Here is a 13,914-nt window from a genome sequence, read left to right as displayed (position 1 = left end):
TTAAAACTACTTTCATCCCTGAGAATAGTCAAGTAACTATGTCACCTTCAGTTGTTATAATAAAGTTTATATCAAATATAACTTACAAGAAATTTTGCTTTGTAATTTAGTATCTTGAAATTGGGTCTCTGTCTCTTTAAAAACTCCTGGTCTTTCTGAAGCTCTAGCTTCAGGAAGTCATCACAACATGGCTCCTCTATTGACCCTTCAACAACATTTTACCAGCATTTCACTGAGAAGCAGCTCCTATAACGAGCTCAGTAGATGTGCAGTTCCATCAGGTGTTTGCTAATTGCTGCTGGCTAGTCTGAAGGAGCCGAGTGGGTGAATAACAGATGGAGGGCTGTTCTGTGAGGCAGAAGCTCAGAGGAGGGCCAGTTGCCTTAAATTTTGGGAGATTGGCGATTGGTCAATACCCAAGAAATCGATCTTATCTACCAATCATATCGACCTCGGCAAAGGTCTGAAAATCAGCCACTGGTTCCCTTTGCTCTGCATTGAGAGTTTTGACTGACAGATCTGCCCACCAGGTCGCGTGTGTGGTGAACAATAATTACCCCACTGTCTTTAACTTAGTGTCTGATAGCAACTTTTAAGACAACAAAATTAGTATCTGCCAATTTTGGCAAATACCAAAGTCAGGCTTTTTAAAGATTGTTGATCAGTCAGAAAACTGTGACTTTATCTTATCATTCTAATTATCTGTCCAGTGTCTTTACCCAGCGGTCATTGGACGAGAGTCGGGTTACTCTGGTCAGGTCATCACCAGCCCAACCTAGCCAAATTTAAACCCTTGCACTTTCTTTTAATTTTTTTTAAAGGCAAACACTTCATATTTCAATTTCCTTTTTTTTGTTTTAATAAAGTTCATGAACATGGTTTTTATTTTGCCTTATATGTTTTTAAGGATTGAATCCTTTTATGAAAACATGCACAGATCCAAAGAAAACCTTTGCGCGATCTAAAAAGCACAGAAGGTGAATAAAATCTTCACACACGCTGCTCTCATAACACACATCGTATCACATAATAACACACATCACTGTCCTCATGAGGCATGCTGCTGAAACTTCAGAGCTTGTGGACTCTGCTTTTTCCACTATGGGAATATTTGCCAACTGCCCTGCAGCTATAGCATTACAGTCTCTTTTTTTTTTTTCCCAGTAGCACGGTCACATGTTTTCGTAGGATGCACAAGAAGATATGTAATGAATAATGTAAATAGGCCTTACCCTTTCCTTTTGTTTTTCCAGGTCCCACCTTTCTTCTTATTCTTTTCAGCCTTTCACATCTCGGTGAGTGGATGGCTGACAAACCTGCAGGTGCTGTTGAGCAATCGGATCAGATTTGTTTGTGCGCTTTGAAACAACTCGGGACACTTGCCATGACAACTGGAACTTACTTGATATTTATCTTTTATGTTGACTTAAACGCCTGAAAGACCAGGAAGCAACTTTTCTTCTCTTGGACATAGAACTAGAATTCAATGTTTACTTTGCTTAAAAAAAGGGTTAGAACTAACTTTAATAGGAGAGGTCAATAGTGGGAGATTTCCTCCAGTTTGACCTCTTGACCCTTTTTTTTTCTTCCATTGGGTGTTATTGAGGCGGTCTCTGAAACCTGGCTTTTTTTCTGATTTCGGTGACTGTATCCAGGCGAGGTGCAGTGAAAGTCCTAACCCCAGATCTGCTGCATAAATACAGGGGGAAACTAGCAAAGCCTCTGGCTGAAAAGCCCAGCCCTGCTCTGCCTGTTTGGGCAGGTCCCTCTCTTGGTGATAGCTTACCTCTGGAATTCAGCAAAGCTTTTTTATATTCCCATTGATTGGACAGAAACAGCAGTACACGCCTACAAAAGGGGCAGTGTGTGCAAACTCCATCGTCCTCAGCCGCTTTTTGCTGAAATACAATCACTCTTTCAAGCAGAGATTTGCTTTTTGTGTTAGGTTTTTATCTTGTTTGGGGTTTTTGTCAGCCCTCCTTCCTATTCTCTCGGCACCGCATTTACTTTGGAGGGGAGAGCAGCGAAGTGGGGGCGGGGGGAGGGGGAGAGGGAGAGTCAAAGTGTCCGGCTGCAGCGGCGGTGTCATTCTGAGCGTACTTGTGTAAACAGGGTATGGTGATTGCATTATGATGCAGCCCCTCCCTGCCACCATGACATATCAACAGCTATTGTTTAGCCTCAGGTGTTTAATTCTGGTTGGCAGGAAGCGAGCTGTTGCACAAGGCATGTGGTAAGATTTGCACATCAGCATGACAGGTCATTGGCAAAATCAGAACAGTGTTGAGAAATCACCTGCATTCTGCTTTTATTTGTTTTTGCCAGCTCATATGAAATCCAGCTGTTATTTCTGCTCAGCGTTTGTCACAAAGGCTCTGACCACAAACTAACGGTGGTTACAGTTGTTTATCATCTAGAAATAAATCACATCAAATATCATAACATTTTGATTAGTGACTGGATTTTGGAGAATGCTTGGTTAATGGCTCCTAATATATGTGAAGTCCTAATAGCTCTCCTCATATTTTAGGTTTGTGGTGAATTAGATTTCTCTATTAGCAAAAAATAAAAAAACTTCAGATATATAGAAAAGCGAAAAAATTTCTGCCCCCCTAAATTGTGATCAACATTTTTGTTCCTTCACTGGTTAAATAAAAAATGAATGAGTCCTGTCTGATGATGTGAAGTAGGCTAAGAGATCTCAAATAGGAACAGATCATGCCCATTCACGAACAGACGAGAAACGGTTATTGTCGTTTATCCTTCTGGAAAGAGTTACAAAGCCATTTCTAAGGTTTTAAAACTCAGGTGAACCATTACCCACATGCCAAGAAAACAAGGAACAGTGGTGAACCTTCCCAGTAGTGACCGGACAACAAAAAATAGCTAAAACTTAGTTTCAAAACAAAATTTCAATACTTACAATTTTAATAATTTTGCCAAAAATATTATCTCTTTTGGTATCAAAACCCACCTCTTCTACTCTTCCACCCAAAGAGCTCTTTGTCACATCCAAGTTTGGGAATTGCAGTTGTGGAAATCTTTCTTCAAGAAGGATTCCTTTATAAAATAAGTTGACACCATAAGGAATTAAGAACTTTATAGTCTGTTTCTATGAGTGTTTGGCAATAGCAAATGTTAGCAGTGGGGTAAAATCAGATCCAATCTAGTCCACGCCACCAATAAGGAATCGTTTCTCAATAGTGGAGTGTCCAGGCCCTCTGTATGAACAAGGGCTGGTTTTTACCAGGCTAACTTTAAGATTGTTCAACAAACCATAATCAGACGATCTTAATATATTGAGATGCATATCGATAATTCAGCAATGACTGCATGTGCTACTCTTTGTACAGATGGTTTAAGTTTCAGTGGCTGTTAAGTCTCCGATCAAAGACTGTATGTAGTTCCATCTAAAATCTTGATATCCTGCCTGTTTTTCACTGATCTACACTCCCCCCTACCCCCCGTCACCACTCTGTACACTTGTTCTCACACATGAGAGTGTTGGACCGTGACCCCGGGCCAGCAGTTCTCGTGTCTGTGTTGAGCCAAGGATTTACCACTGGCTTGCTCAGTTTCACTGGGGATGCAAACCGTTTGAGATGATTTTACAGCTGATGGACATCATGGCTTCTATAATTACTGCAGCCCTAATCGGCAGTCTTAAAACGAGAGCCTTCCAGAGCTTATTTTAAATAAGAACGCTGGTGCAGCTCAGCTCTCCACCCTTGGATTGGTTTTCTCATTAGTGGATGTATCTTTTCATAAGTCAGTGTTGACACGTGTCTTCTTGAAGGGTTGAGGAGCGGGCGGCTCTATGTGCTGGCAGACTGAGACGTCTGGACATCAGGACAGTCTCAATCTCCAATTAATTATTTGGTTAGCAACAACTTTAATAATTTTTTGGGGATAAATGATGCTGGAGCTCCAAGATAGTGTTTTTTTTGTTTGTTTTTTTGTTGTTGTTGTTTTATAGCCAGTTTTGATCTAATTTGAAAAGCTTATCCTCTCATGATGGGAATTTGTTTTAAACAAAAGACTTGTTTTTGCTAGACTTCAAACAATATATTCAGTTCACAAGAAAGGGTGATATGCAATGAAAACTTCATATGAATGAGTTTTTTATTTTATTTTACTTTTGTAGTATTCATGCTTGTCTTAATCTACGGTAGAGCATGACAGGAATAAGACGGGAACTTTAACATTATTAGCAACTAACATTCGCCAGTTCTTACCGTGATTAGAGATCATTTTAATGTCACGTTGTTACGTATTTTATCTTATGCTCCTTCTTTGCTTTTGTTACAGATGTCTATCAGCAGATTCTGTCAACAGGGTCTAGATTTATTTTTTGCACGGGGCAGTTAGGGGCAAAAACTGTAGAAGAGCAGTATACTAAAATGGCAAACCTCCTCATGCCTCTTTTATTTTTTTACATTTTTCAAACTTCCTGTGATTATTTCATCTTTGTCCTCATTTATTTCAAGTAGCATTGCTTTTACATTATGTAGGAAGCTGTTTGAACCTTTCTGTGAACCACCACAATTTGAGGCGTGGCCAAGAAAAACTTGCATTCATTTTAGGTCTTGCACGCTTAGATCCCCTGATCACGTTTGACGGGCATACAGTATGTAGAGATTTGCAGGGATCTTGAAGGCATGTAGGTCAGCACCCACATCATTTCGAAGATGAGATCTTTGAATGGTCGGGGTGTGTTTCCACTCCGGTCTTCTGAAGTTTTCATTAAGCTGAGAAAAGATATGACCCTGGGGCTTTTTCATTTGTATTGCAGTATTTACTTTAAAACTAACCGAAGAAAGAGGAGTAGAAGAATGACAAGGCCATGAGTGCACTTTAGCTTACCGCTAAGCCTGGCATACATAAGATTGTCTGCATTAAGTATTCACTCAGAAAACGGATCACTTACCTGGTGATGCATACGTGTGTGGGTGTGCAGGTATGATACGGTGACACAGGAATTACATTCTTGTATAATAGCTGCTTTGACTTTACATTGTAAGTTTATTCAAAGGATGCATTAAATTGCAACACATACCAATACATTTCATTTTCAATGGGAATGTAGTTTTCATTTTTGCCCAGCTTGTAGCTTAACATGTTTGTAGGTCCATGTTAAGCAGAGGTGGCACAGCTTCCCACAACCCTGGTTTGAGTTAATTTCAGAGTAAAAATGTTTCTCTTTCTTTTAAATTGACCACTAGGGTTGGTACTGATGGCGCTTTCAGTCTACCATTAGAGACGAAGCTTGTCTGATTTCAGATGCTCATGAATGGTGCTGTATTAAACCAATAAACCATACACATGGTCCAAACTTCCCATTAATTGTCACCACACCAAAGGACTCTCCTTTTCAGCAACACTTATTTTTTTTTAAACTTGATGTTCTTTACTGACATTCATTTGGCATAAACCGTTGAAAGTAGTTACTCCAAGATTCTTATTCGCTTTGAAATCCTCACTGAGAAACATATTTTCTTGATGTTCAGCATTCCCCAGTCTGTCTCTCCACCTGCTCCATCGCGCCACTACTCATGCAGGCCCTTGGGGTGTAGGAATGTGGGGCTTGGACAGTCTGCTGGTTTCCATCTTGGAATGAAGAGAACCACCTTTCTTTGGTTTGGGTCTGGCTGAATCTCTGGGGTATCGTTGCCTGGACCTGGGTGTGTAGAGGGCATCTAGGTGGTGCGAGTGTGTGTACGGCATAAAGTCTTGTGTGTCTTTACGTTGGGTGTGAGTGTGTGTGTGCATGAGGATGGGAGCGTGTGATTGTGATGTGTGTTATGTCAGGTCTTGGGATGCGATTCTCCTTGATCATCTCAGACCTCCCACCATGTGTGTGTGATCTATTCCTCCCCCGGTCACAATCCCGGGGCCTCTGCCCACCGATGCATTGCCACCTCACTCCAGGTGACCGCCTTGCGGGACCCGGGCCCCCTGGCTCTGCTGAGCCTCTCCTAAGGGTCGGTGTGTCCTTGACTCCCGGGCGTCTGGGTCCAAAGACAGTTCTGATACAGTCTTGGGCTGCGGTTGTCTCTAAAAATATCCTGTCTTCATTAGTTCAGTGTACTTCCCCGTGATGTCTTTGTTACATATGTGTATGTTTTGTGTCGTTGTGCTTTCTCGGTTGTATTTTTTTCTCTTTCTGCAGGTGTAGAAGCAGACTTCTAGGCCGCTTTCTTGTATTCTCTGCATCCTTCTTTCTGTCCGCTATCCTTTTTGCCCCACCTCTTTTCCTTTCTTTTCTGTCTCAGTTGCATTTGGTATAATCCCAAAGCAATTTCTAATAAAGCCTTAAATCTATGTAGTTGTATATCAAGTGGAAAAATATAGTAAAAGCTGTAATGCTCCATTTGTGAAAGTAAATATGTCCTGACAAAATCAGCCTTACTTTGAACCCACAACTTCTGCGGTGTTAAAATTTTATAGCTAACATAACATTTTTAATACAGTTAAAAAAGAGTTGCTTCTCTTTAGTTAGATCACAGTTAGATCCTTTTCTAAATTTGTGATATATATTTTTTAAATACTGCGATACAATAAGACTGTGTTGTTTCTGGTTAAGCATGTCCTACTGTGGGAATCTCATTGTGATTTTCTTTAACTTTTCATCTCTAACTATAAGCCTCCACAGCACTGGAAGCAGCAGTGAAAACTCTTATATCTTAGGGAGCCTTGTTCTTTTCACATAATTTCTCGTACAGAAAACAAAACGGAACAGAAAAAAAAAAAAAACAAACATGTTTCCTTCGGATCATCTGGGTGTCTGTCGTAAGCCAGGGAGAGATTGACAGATTGCACATGGCTCCCAAAGCAAAACAAAAACAAGATGCGCATTCAGTGTCCCAAGTCAGCCGTGACAGGAAAGGCTGGACCAAGTGTCACTAATGCTGATGAAAAAAACAAAACAAAAACGCTTGTGTGTGTTTTTTTTTGTTTGTTTTTTTCAGGAGAGACGGGGATGGGGTGCGCATCTACTGGGACCGGCTGAGGGAACCCTCATTCACCTCCAGGTGGAACCCCTTTGCCAACGACTTCCCCTTCACCACGTTCACTCACCATCCTGTGAGGAACATCGACACCTTGGCTGCTCTGTGTGACGTAGGTGGACTGATGACAGTTTTATTTTTGTAATTATTAGTTTCCGCAGACGCTGTGAGAGAGAGTTTTTTTTTTTTTTTTCTAATCACAGAACCCATGTACTGGTGCTTCAAGGAATTTAGCTTGTTACAACATTTCTGTTCTTAGAATAGAACAATGTTCTTCTGGAGTTCTCAGAATAATCTGCAGTCGCCTTAGGATTTGTTCTATAAAGAAAACAGATATATTCCTATCAACCCATCGCTCCCAATTTAGTGATTTTCATAGTGAAATAGAAAACCTGACACATTAAGACTTCAGTTGCATTTTGCTTTCAGCTGCCTTCCTCCAACCCAGGTGTAGGTGTTGTTCTGACATCTCCATGTTTGATGGTGCGGTGGAGTGAGTCAGAACAGAGAAATGACTAACTGGAAAAGGAGCATCAAAGATGATTTATTTGGAACTGATAATTTTCAACTCTGAGAACTGAGACACACACACACACACACATCTGGATCCAGGAACGAGCTGCATGATCTAATCTCATGAGTTGGTGCTGAAGGAAAAATACATGAAAACTAATTTGAATTTCAGAGATTTCAAATCTTTAACGGTTGTTTTCAAGACAAACTTTGACGAGAAATATTTGGTGTTTCCATCTGACTTGATCTCATTACACCCCTAACTAGTCATCTAAGTCTTTGTAGAGTTTAGCAGCCATGTGTCATGTCAAATTAATGACTTTAATAAAGCATGCATTATCCAAAATTCTCCCCCTTATATTAACAAATAACAACCAGCATTTCTGCCACTAGTGATTTTCTAGCCTATATAAATTATTCTTGCATTATTCTTGTATTCAAACGTAAAATACAAGAAACTGAGCTTCAGTTTCTTGTATTGAGCTACGTTTTTATTTTCACATTTTTTTTGTTTAAAAATGTGACTGCATGCTCTGATGTTTACCACCGTAACTGTTTATATGGGCAGGGAAATAATGAAAATCACATGACTGCTTCCTCCTAGTTATGGAATTTGTAAACCTGCTCAATATTCACACTGGAAGCCCGTCCCAAATCATCATCATCATCATCATCATCATCATCATAATATTCCAGACACAAAAGAAGGTCCATAGTAAAAAAATAAAACAAGCAAAATAAGAAATAGGAAAAAAATAAACATGACACATATTATTCACTGAGTCACAAATAAATGATGCGGGCTTAGTTTTAAGACTACGGTGCATAAACAGTTTAAACAATTCCAATTCTTTTTTTTTTTTTTTTAAGTCAGAATTTTGAAAAAAGAAGTGAGAATTTTTTTTTATTGTTAGTGACCCTGATCTGGTTCCATAGAGTTCAGAAGGCAGTGGCCCGCATGTACAGATAATTTTCTTGCAATTTGTGAAAAGTTTTTCATGCTTTTCATTTGCGAGACATTTCCAGTGAAGGTGTCAGTCTGAGGATGTCCTTTACATATTTATCCATATCTCTGCCACTGATTGCCTACCATAACCAACAGAACATATAGCGCTCATGTAATCTCGTCATGTTTGAGTCCTTTGCTAAAACTGCTCCGTTTACATCCTGTGGTTTACCTTTCCTATCCAATTTTAAAACAAAGTAATTTCAAATTGGGCGACTTTGTGTTTTTTGGCCACTAATTCCTACATTTTTAGCCATTGTTCCCCCCACAAAAAAAGTCTGAACGTCACCTGAAACTGACAAATATTGGTTGGTGAAATGTTGCATATCGATCAACCTTACATCTTCCGCATGTGGAGATCAAACTGTGTATGTTACAGCAGGAAACGCTCATGTCGCCTTCCTGCCCCACTGAGGAGACGCAGCAGGACTTAACAGACCTCAGTACCTAGAACCATCCACTCTTTTGTCCTGATTCTGAGTCAGTCAGGATTTGTGATTCACCATCCGGTTTGTTAAATATTGCATCAAAGCTTCTTTGTTTTGTTTTTGTTTTTATGCAGCTTTCTGTTCTCCAGCTGCTGGTTTTTAAAAGTCCTCTTTTTGTCTTTTTGTTCAAAGGCGTTGTCGTTTTTAAAACGAATGTAGAGTTTCACAATGAATGTAGCCGAGTTTAGATCTGATAAGACGGCGCGTCTTCACACCTTAAGGTGTGGAATTTAAAAGGGAAATTGCTGAACATTACTCAACCTCCTTTTTAAAAGGTGTCATCAGTGATGTTGCAATCAGGAATTTGATCCCATCTTTGGTTAAAAAAAGGGGGGAAAAAAAGTTTATTTAAACAGAAACTGATCCTCTACAGCAAGATGCTTTTGAAAACTGTAAATGAGGTGAGGCTGCTTCTAGAAACGATACAATAAACAGTTTAAGTCGGACTAAAACTAAAACTTTTTCTCCTTGAGGCTAAAGATCCTTTACCTCCACATGTCTGAACCTGATCATTGGTGTGTGCGCGCCGCTACAGTATGAGTTATAGACAGATTAAATAGTGTGCCAAACATCATGTTTGTTTTTACTTTCACCTTTGTTTATTTTATTTGAAAAAATCTCTTTTTTCCCCCCATGAATCATAACCGTGCGCCAGCATTAACTAAAATCTGATGATTTCATGTCAATTGGAGAGTTTTACATTAAATGCAGTGCCTTAGGGTAGTTGCCATATATAGGAACACAAACATTTCTAGTGGTTGCCAAAGGGGGAACATCGTTAAAGCTGCAGTATGTAGCTTTTTCAAATGTTTTTTTTTTACTTATTTGTTAAAGCTATCCCCATGCCTTGACAATTTGGTGTGAGACAGATAATATGTGGAAAAAAATCCAGCTCCTTCCTGAGCTACTATTTTCTGTCTGAGGAAATAAAACCCAATCAGAGCCTGGAGGAGGGTCTTAGCGCTGTCAATCAACCTTGTTTACGTGCTGCTAAATATGCTGATGGTGGAGAAACGACTTACCGTAACAGGAAAACCGTTTGTCTGCCGACATCAGTGGCTATGCTAACTAGCCTGAACATTAACGACAGGCTATGCTAGCTGCAGCCCAAACAGAGAGCAAGGGGCAAAATGGATGGTGATTGACAGCGATAAGGTCCGCCTTCTGACTCTGATTGGTTGTTGAAGGTAAAGGAGCTGTTTTTTTGTTTTTGTTGTAGTTTCAACAAATTCATACATATATGTATTATAAAAGTAACATATGGCTCATTTTAATATGCCTGATGGTAAACTCTGTCTCTGCCACTGAGTGAAACAATCTCCAGTGAAAAGTTGTGATTCAACACTCTGACCTCATTTCCTCATGTCGTAGCATACATGTGTGTTTTCTGGGAGGTCAAAATAGTTACTGGGTGTAACTCAGCTCCTGTGTAGCACCAAGGTAAATATGCTGCTACTGCTGTGAGGAAAGGATTTAATTACCCCGCTGAGGCAGAAATTACAGTTATGCTTGGCAGCACTTTACGGTTAGGACATAGATGTATGTTGACATACGAGAGTCCCTCAAACAGTTTCCTAATAATGGATATAGAAACGGTGAACTGCACTGGTCCTCTAAGCAAGATAAACTAGAGTTTATCTTGTAAACTCTGTATTTTGTCTCAATTTTTTTAAATTATTTCATATTATTGCCCTAAATTAAAAAATGTTATTAATCAGAAATCCAGGGGATCTCCATCCTTGTGTGTAAGAACTGGTAGATCCTTAACATTGGAATATACTACTTTATTTTACTGATGTGCATCACTCATTTCCATCCATTACACTGGTCAACAGACAAAAAATTATCTGGGGTTTTTCAACTGTTTTAGAGTCATTTTGATGTGGTGGATCCAAAAGTCACATTGGTTTTGGTCAATCAGGTTAACTTTCTGAGCTATGGAGCAACATGAGCATCAAAATGCATGACCTGTTCTCACATCTGGATCGATTTCCTGAGGATCAATGAGTAATGAGCAGGAGGAGAGACTCCATCAGGACAGAAAGGAGACGGAGGATTTTACACAATGAAGACGTGCTGTTCAATTTACATGTACTTTCACTTATCAGGGTTTATTATTCCTTTTACAGAAATCCAAGTTTGTAATATTTAAATACACTCTGTTAGAAAACTTTTTTTTCTCCTAAAACCTTTATTGGGTGAGAAATATTAACAGAAATGAACTGACAATGTCACAAAAATTCAGTCAATTTAGTCAGGTCATATTTCTGTAAATCAAGTTTGAATAAAAACCTGGCCTGATTGAGAAAAAAGGATGTCATTTTTCAATCCAGCAGTGAAAAATAGTCCAAAGTCAGTTGGAAAAACAAAGACAACTTCCAAAAAATATTTTTTGTAACCCAGTGTTTTATCTGTTGGGTTCAGTTATGTCTGGAAAACAAGAACTGAATGACATGTAGAAAATAATGTACTGGGAAAAACTCTAAATCCCAGAATGCCCTGCCTTAACCTATTTTTATTCCCACTTCCAAGGAAGAAGGAGCTTCCTAGTGTGTTTGACATCATAGAAAACTTTTTGGCTTTTCTTGATAATCAAGTGGTGCAGGGCAGTGTGCAAGGGCCATGGTAGATAGAAAAAGGAGTACATTTTTGAAGAAAAAAACTCATAAATTCTGAGATTAATTTTCTAGAAAAAAACTCAGAAATTTCTGACTTTAAAAAATAAGAAATTCTGATTAAAAAAAACTCTGAATTTCTGATGTTAATCTCAGAATTTTAGTTTTTGTCTGAGGGTTATTCTTTTTTTGTCTATCTACAGTGGCGCTAATACGCCATCATAGATGATACCCCAATTTGGTCATTTTGATCTAGATTTAAAACGTTATTAATAAAGTTTTGGTATTTATTAGTTATTCATAGCCAGATCTATTGTTGCACTACATGTTTAGGTATTTCTGCATGGATGAATACATGAATCTTCTTGTTTTGGCCCACCAGAACATTCACCACTTCATTGGATGCATTTAAAACGTTAAAAAGAAAGGATGAAAAATCTTAATCTGTGTAGATATTTCTGATCCTTCCTCAGATCCAGACTTTTTCCGAGAGGCTCAAGGCTGCGGCTGAGAGAGCCCACGTCAGAAAGCCAATTCCTGGGAAAGCCAACGGAGTCCTGGTGCTGCAGCAGCCAATCCACATCGAGGCGTACGTGGGCGCCATGTCCTTCCTCGGAAACCAGAACAAACTGGGCTACTGCATGGCCCGAGGAAACCTCGGATTTTAAACTTGGTGTAACTTTTTCGATGTTTGGGATGTTTTCTCTGATTTTTTTTTTTTTAATTTCAATAGTTAATGGAAACCTTCCAAAAGCAGGTCAAAGATTAGTTTTTGTTTGCTTCTACTGAATGTTGGGTCGCCACCACTCTTCATCCACTGCCGTGTGATTCTCAGAAATATTCCCGGTTTCAGAGTGGTTCTCCTCTCTGGCTGACGGATCCGCTGCCACTTTAAAGCAGCTTTCCCCCGCTCCCTTTGCTCCCCAGCGACATGGTAATTCAACTCTTTCGCAACGAGACTCTTTTCTTCCTCCCCCGGTATTTCTGTTAGGAGCTCATTCCCCATGCCATTCCGCCCCTTAGAGATTCACTGGAGCATAGGGGCTCATTTGTCAGCTTAGTTTTTTATCATTCTCTGTGTATTTTTGCAGTGCATACAGTTGAGGAATTTCCCTTAGTATTGTGAGTTTGCAGCTTGGTGCCCATGTTTTTTTTTTTTTTTTTTTGCCTTTGTTTTTTTCCTCATAAGAATCGGTTTTCCTCTTTTGGGTTCTCCACAGAAAACAGCATCATGCTGCCTCTTTTTTTTTATTAAACATTTTATTTCCTGGGTTACAGCTAGTTTATCTCAACATTCCAGCCTACGTTTGTTGATTTCTACAGTAGAAGGGCTGATTAAGTCTTTACAAGGCAACCAAATAATTCAGAGCGGTGTTTATGAAGTATTTAGTGAATACAAAATGATATCTGATCTGATTAATATTTTTCTTTGTTTTACACATGTGTGTTTGATGGTTATTATATATACTCTAATGACAAAATGCACTTGGGAGTACAGTGATGAAGCTGTGATTGGGAATGTATCTGAATAAATTATTTTACAACAACATGCTGTGTATTATTTTCATTGTTCTCTGATCTTAATGCAGAATGGTCATAATCTTTTGCTTGTTTCATGGTGAAAAACACACACCGCCTCCTCCTGTTCTGTTCAGTAGAGTGTCTCAGACTCATGTCCTCCATGCCACGCCGCGTTGATGCAGTAACATGCAGAAGGAGCCCCAACCGGGTTCTGAGTCTGCAAATATTGAACATACTTTTCTGAAGCCTGACAAATTCTATTTAGAAATATATATATGTATGTATTTAGTCCATTTTGTGTAAGATTAACAGTTTCTGAGACGCTTCATTATCTGTCATATTTCATTTCTTTTTGGAATCAAAGTATAAATTGAATTGAATTTTTATCAAATCTGTTACAAGATATAAAAGGTTGAAGTAATTCAGTTTGTGATGAATCTGCTGTATATGAAATGAGTTTCACTTTAATTTGTTTGATTTATTTGACAGGCAACATGAACAGCAATAACCGAAAACTATGAGAAGATGCTTTGTGCCTGACTTTAGTCCAATACTCGTCTTCAAAAACTCAATCATACCACTCTGCAGTTCATGCTATTTACAGTGTTACTACACACATATGCAATCTAGTTTAACTTTACATTCTCATTTTTGAAGATGTACCTGTCATTTGTCGTTTTATCATTAATCGTCGTGCATTTCTTGTCATGAGACTATTTTGATTTATTGTTGTGATAAATTCCAACTAATTATGTCTAATAACC

The 13,914-nt window shown here is 39.0% G+C and overlaps 1 protein-coding gene across 1 annotated transcript in view; it reads left to right on the top strand.

The window, feature by feature from the left end:
- The window catches only part of tprg1 (tumor protein p63 regulated 1), a 38,253-nt gene extending 25,075 nt beyond the window's left edge, over positions 1–13,178 (top strand). Inside the window, exons 5-6 of the mRNA XM_015022906.1 lie at positions 6,969–7,119; positions 12,103–13,178. Of these exons, the coding sequence (XP_014878392.1) occupies positions 6,969–7,119; positions 12,103–12,297 (346 nt within the window). The 3' untranslated portion in view covers positions 12,298–13,178. The remainder of the gene's footprint in view (positions 1–6,968; positions 7,120–12,102) is intronic.
- Positions 13,179–13,914: the final 736 nt, after the last annotated feature.

The sequence above is a fragment of the Poecilia latipinna genome, unplaced genomic scaffold, assembly GCF_001443285.1.
Source record: "Poecilia latipinna isolate Pla-1442-1.1 unplaced genomic scaffold, P_latipinna-1.0 Scaffold3134, whole genome shotgun sequence".
NCBI classification, from domain to species: domain Eukaryota; kingdom Metazoa; phylum Chordata; class Actinopteri; order Cyprinodontiformes; family Poeciliidae; genus Poecilia; species Poecilia latipinna.
This window is presented reverse-complemented; position numbering and strand designations above follow the sequence as displayed.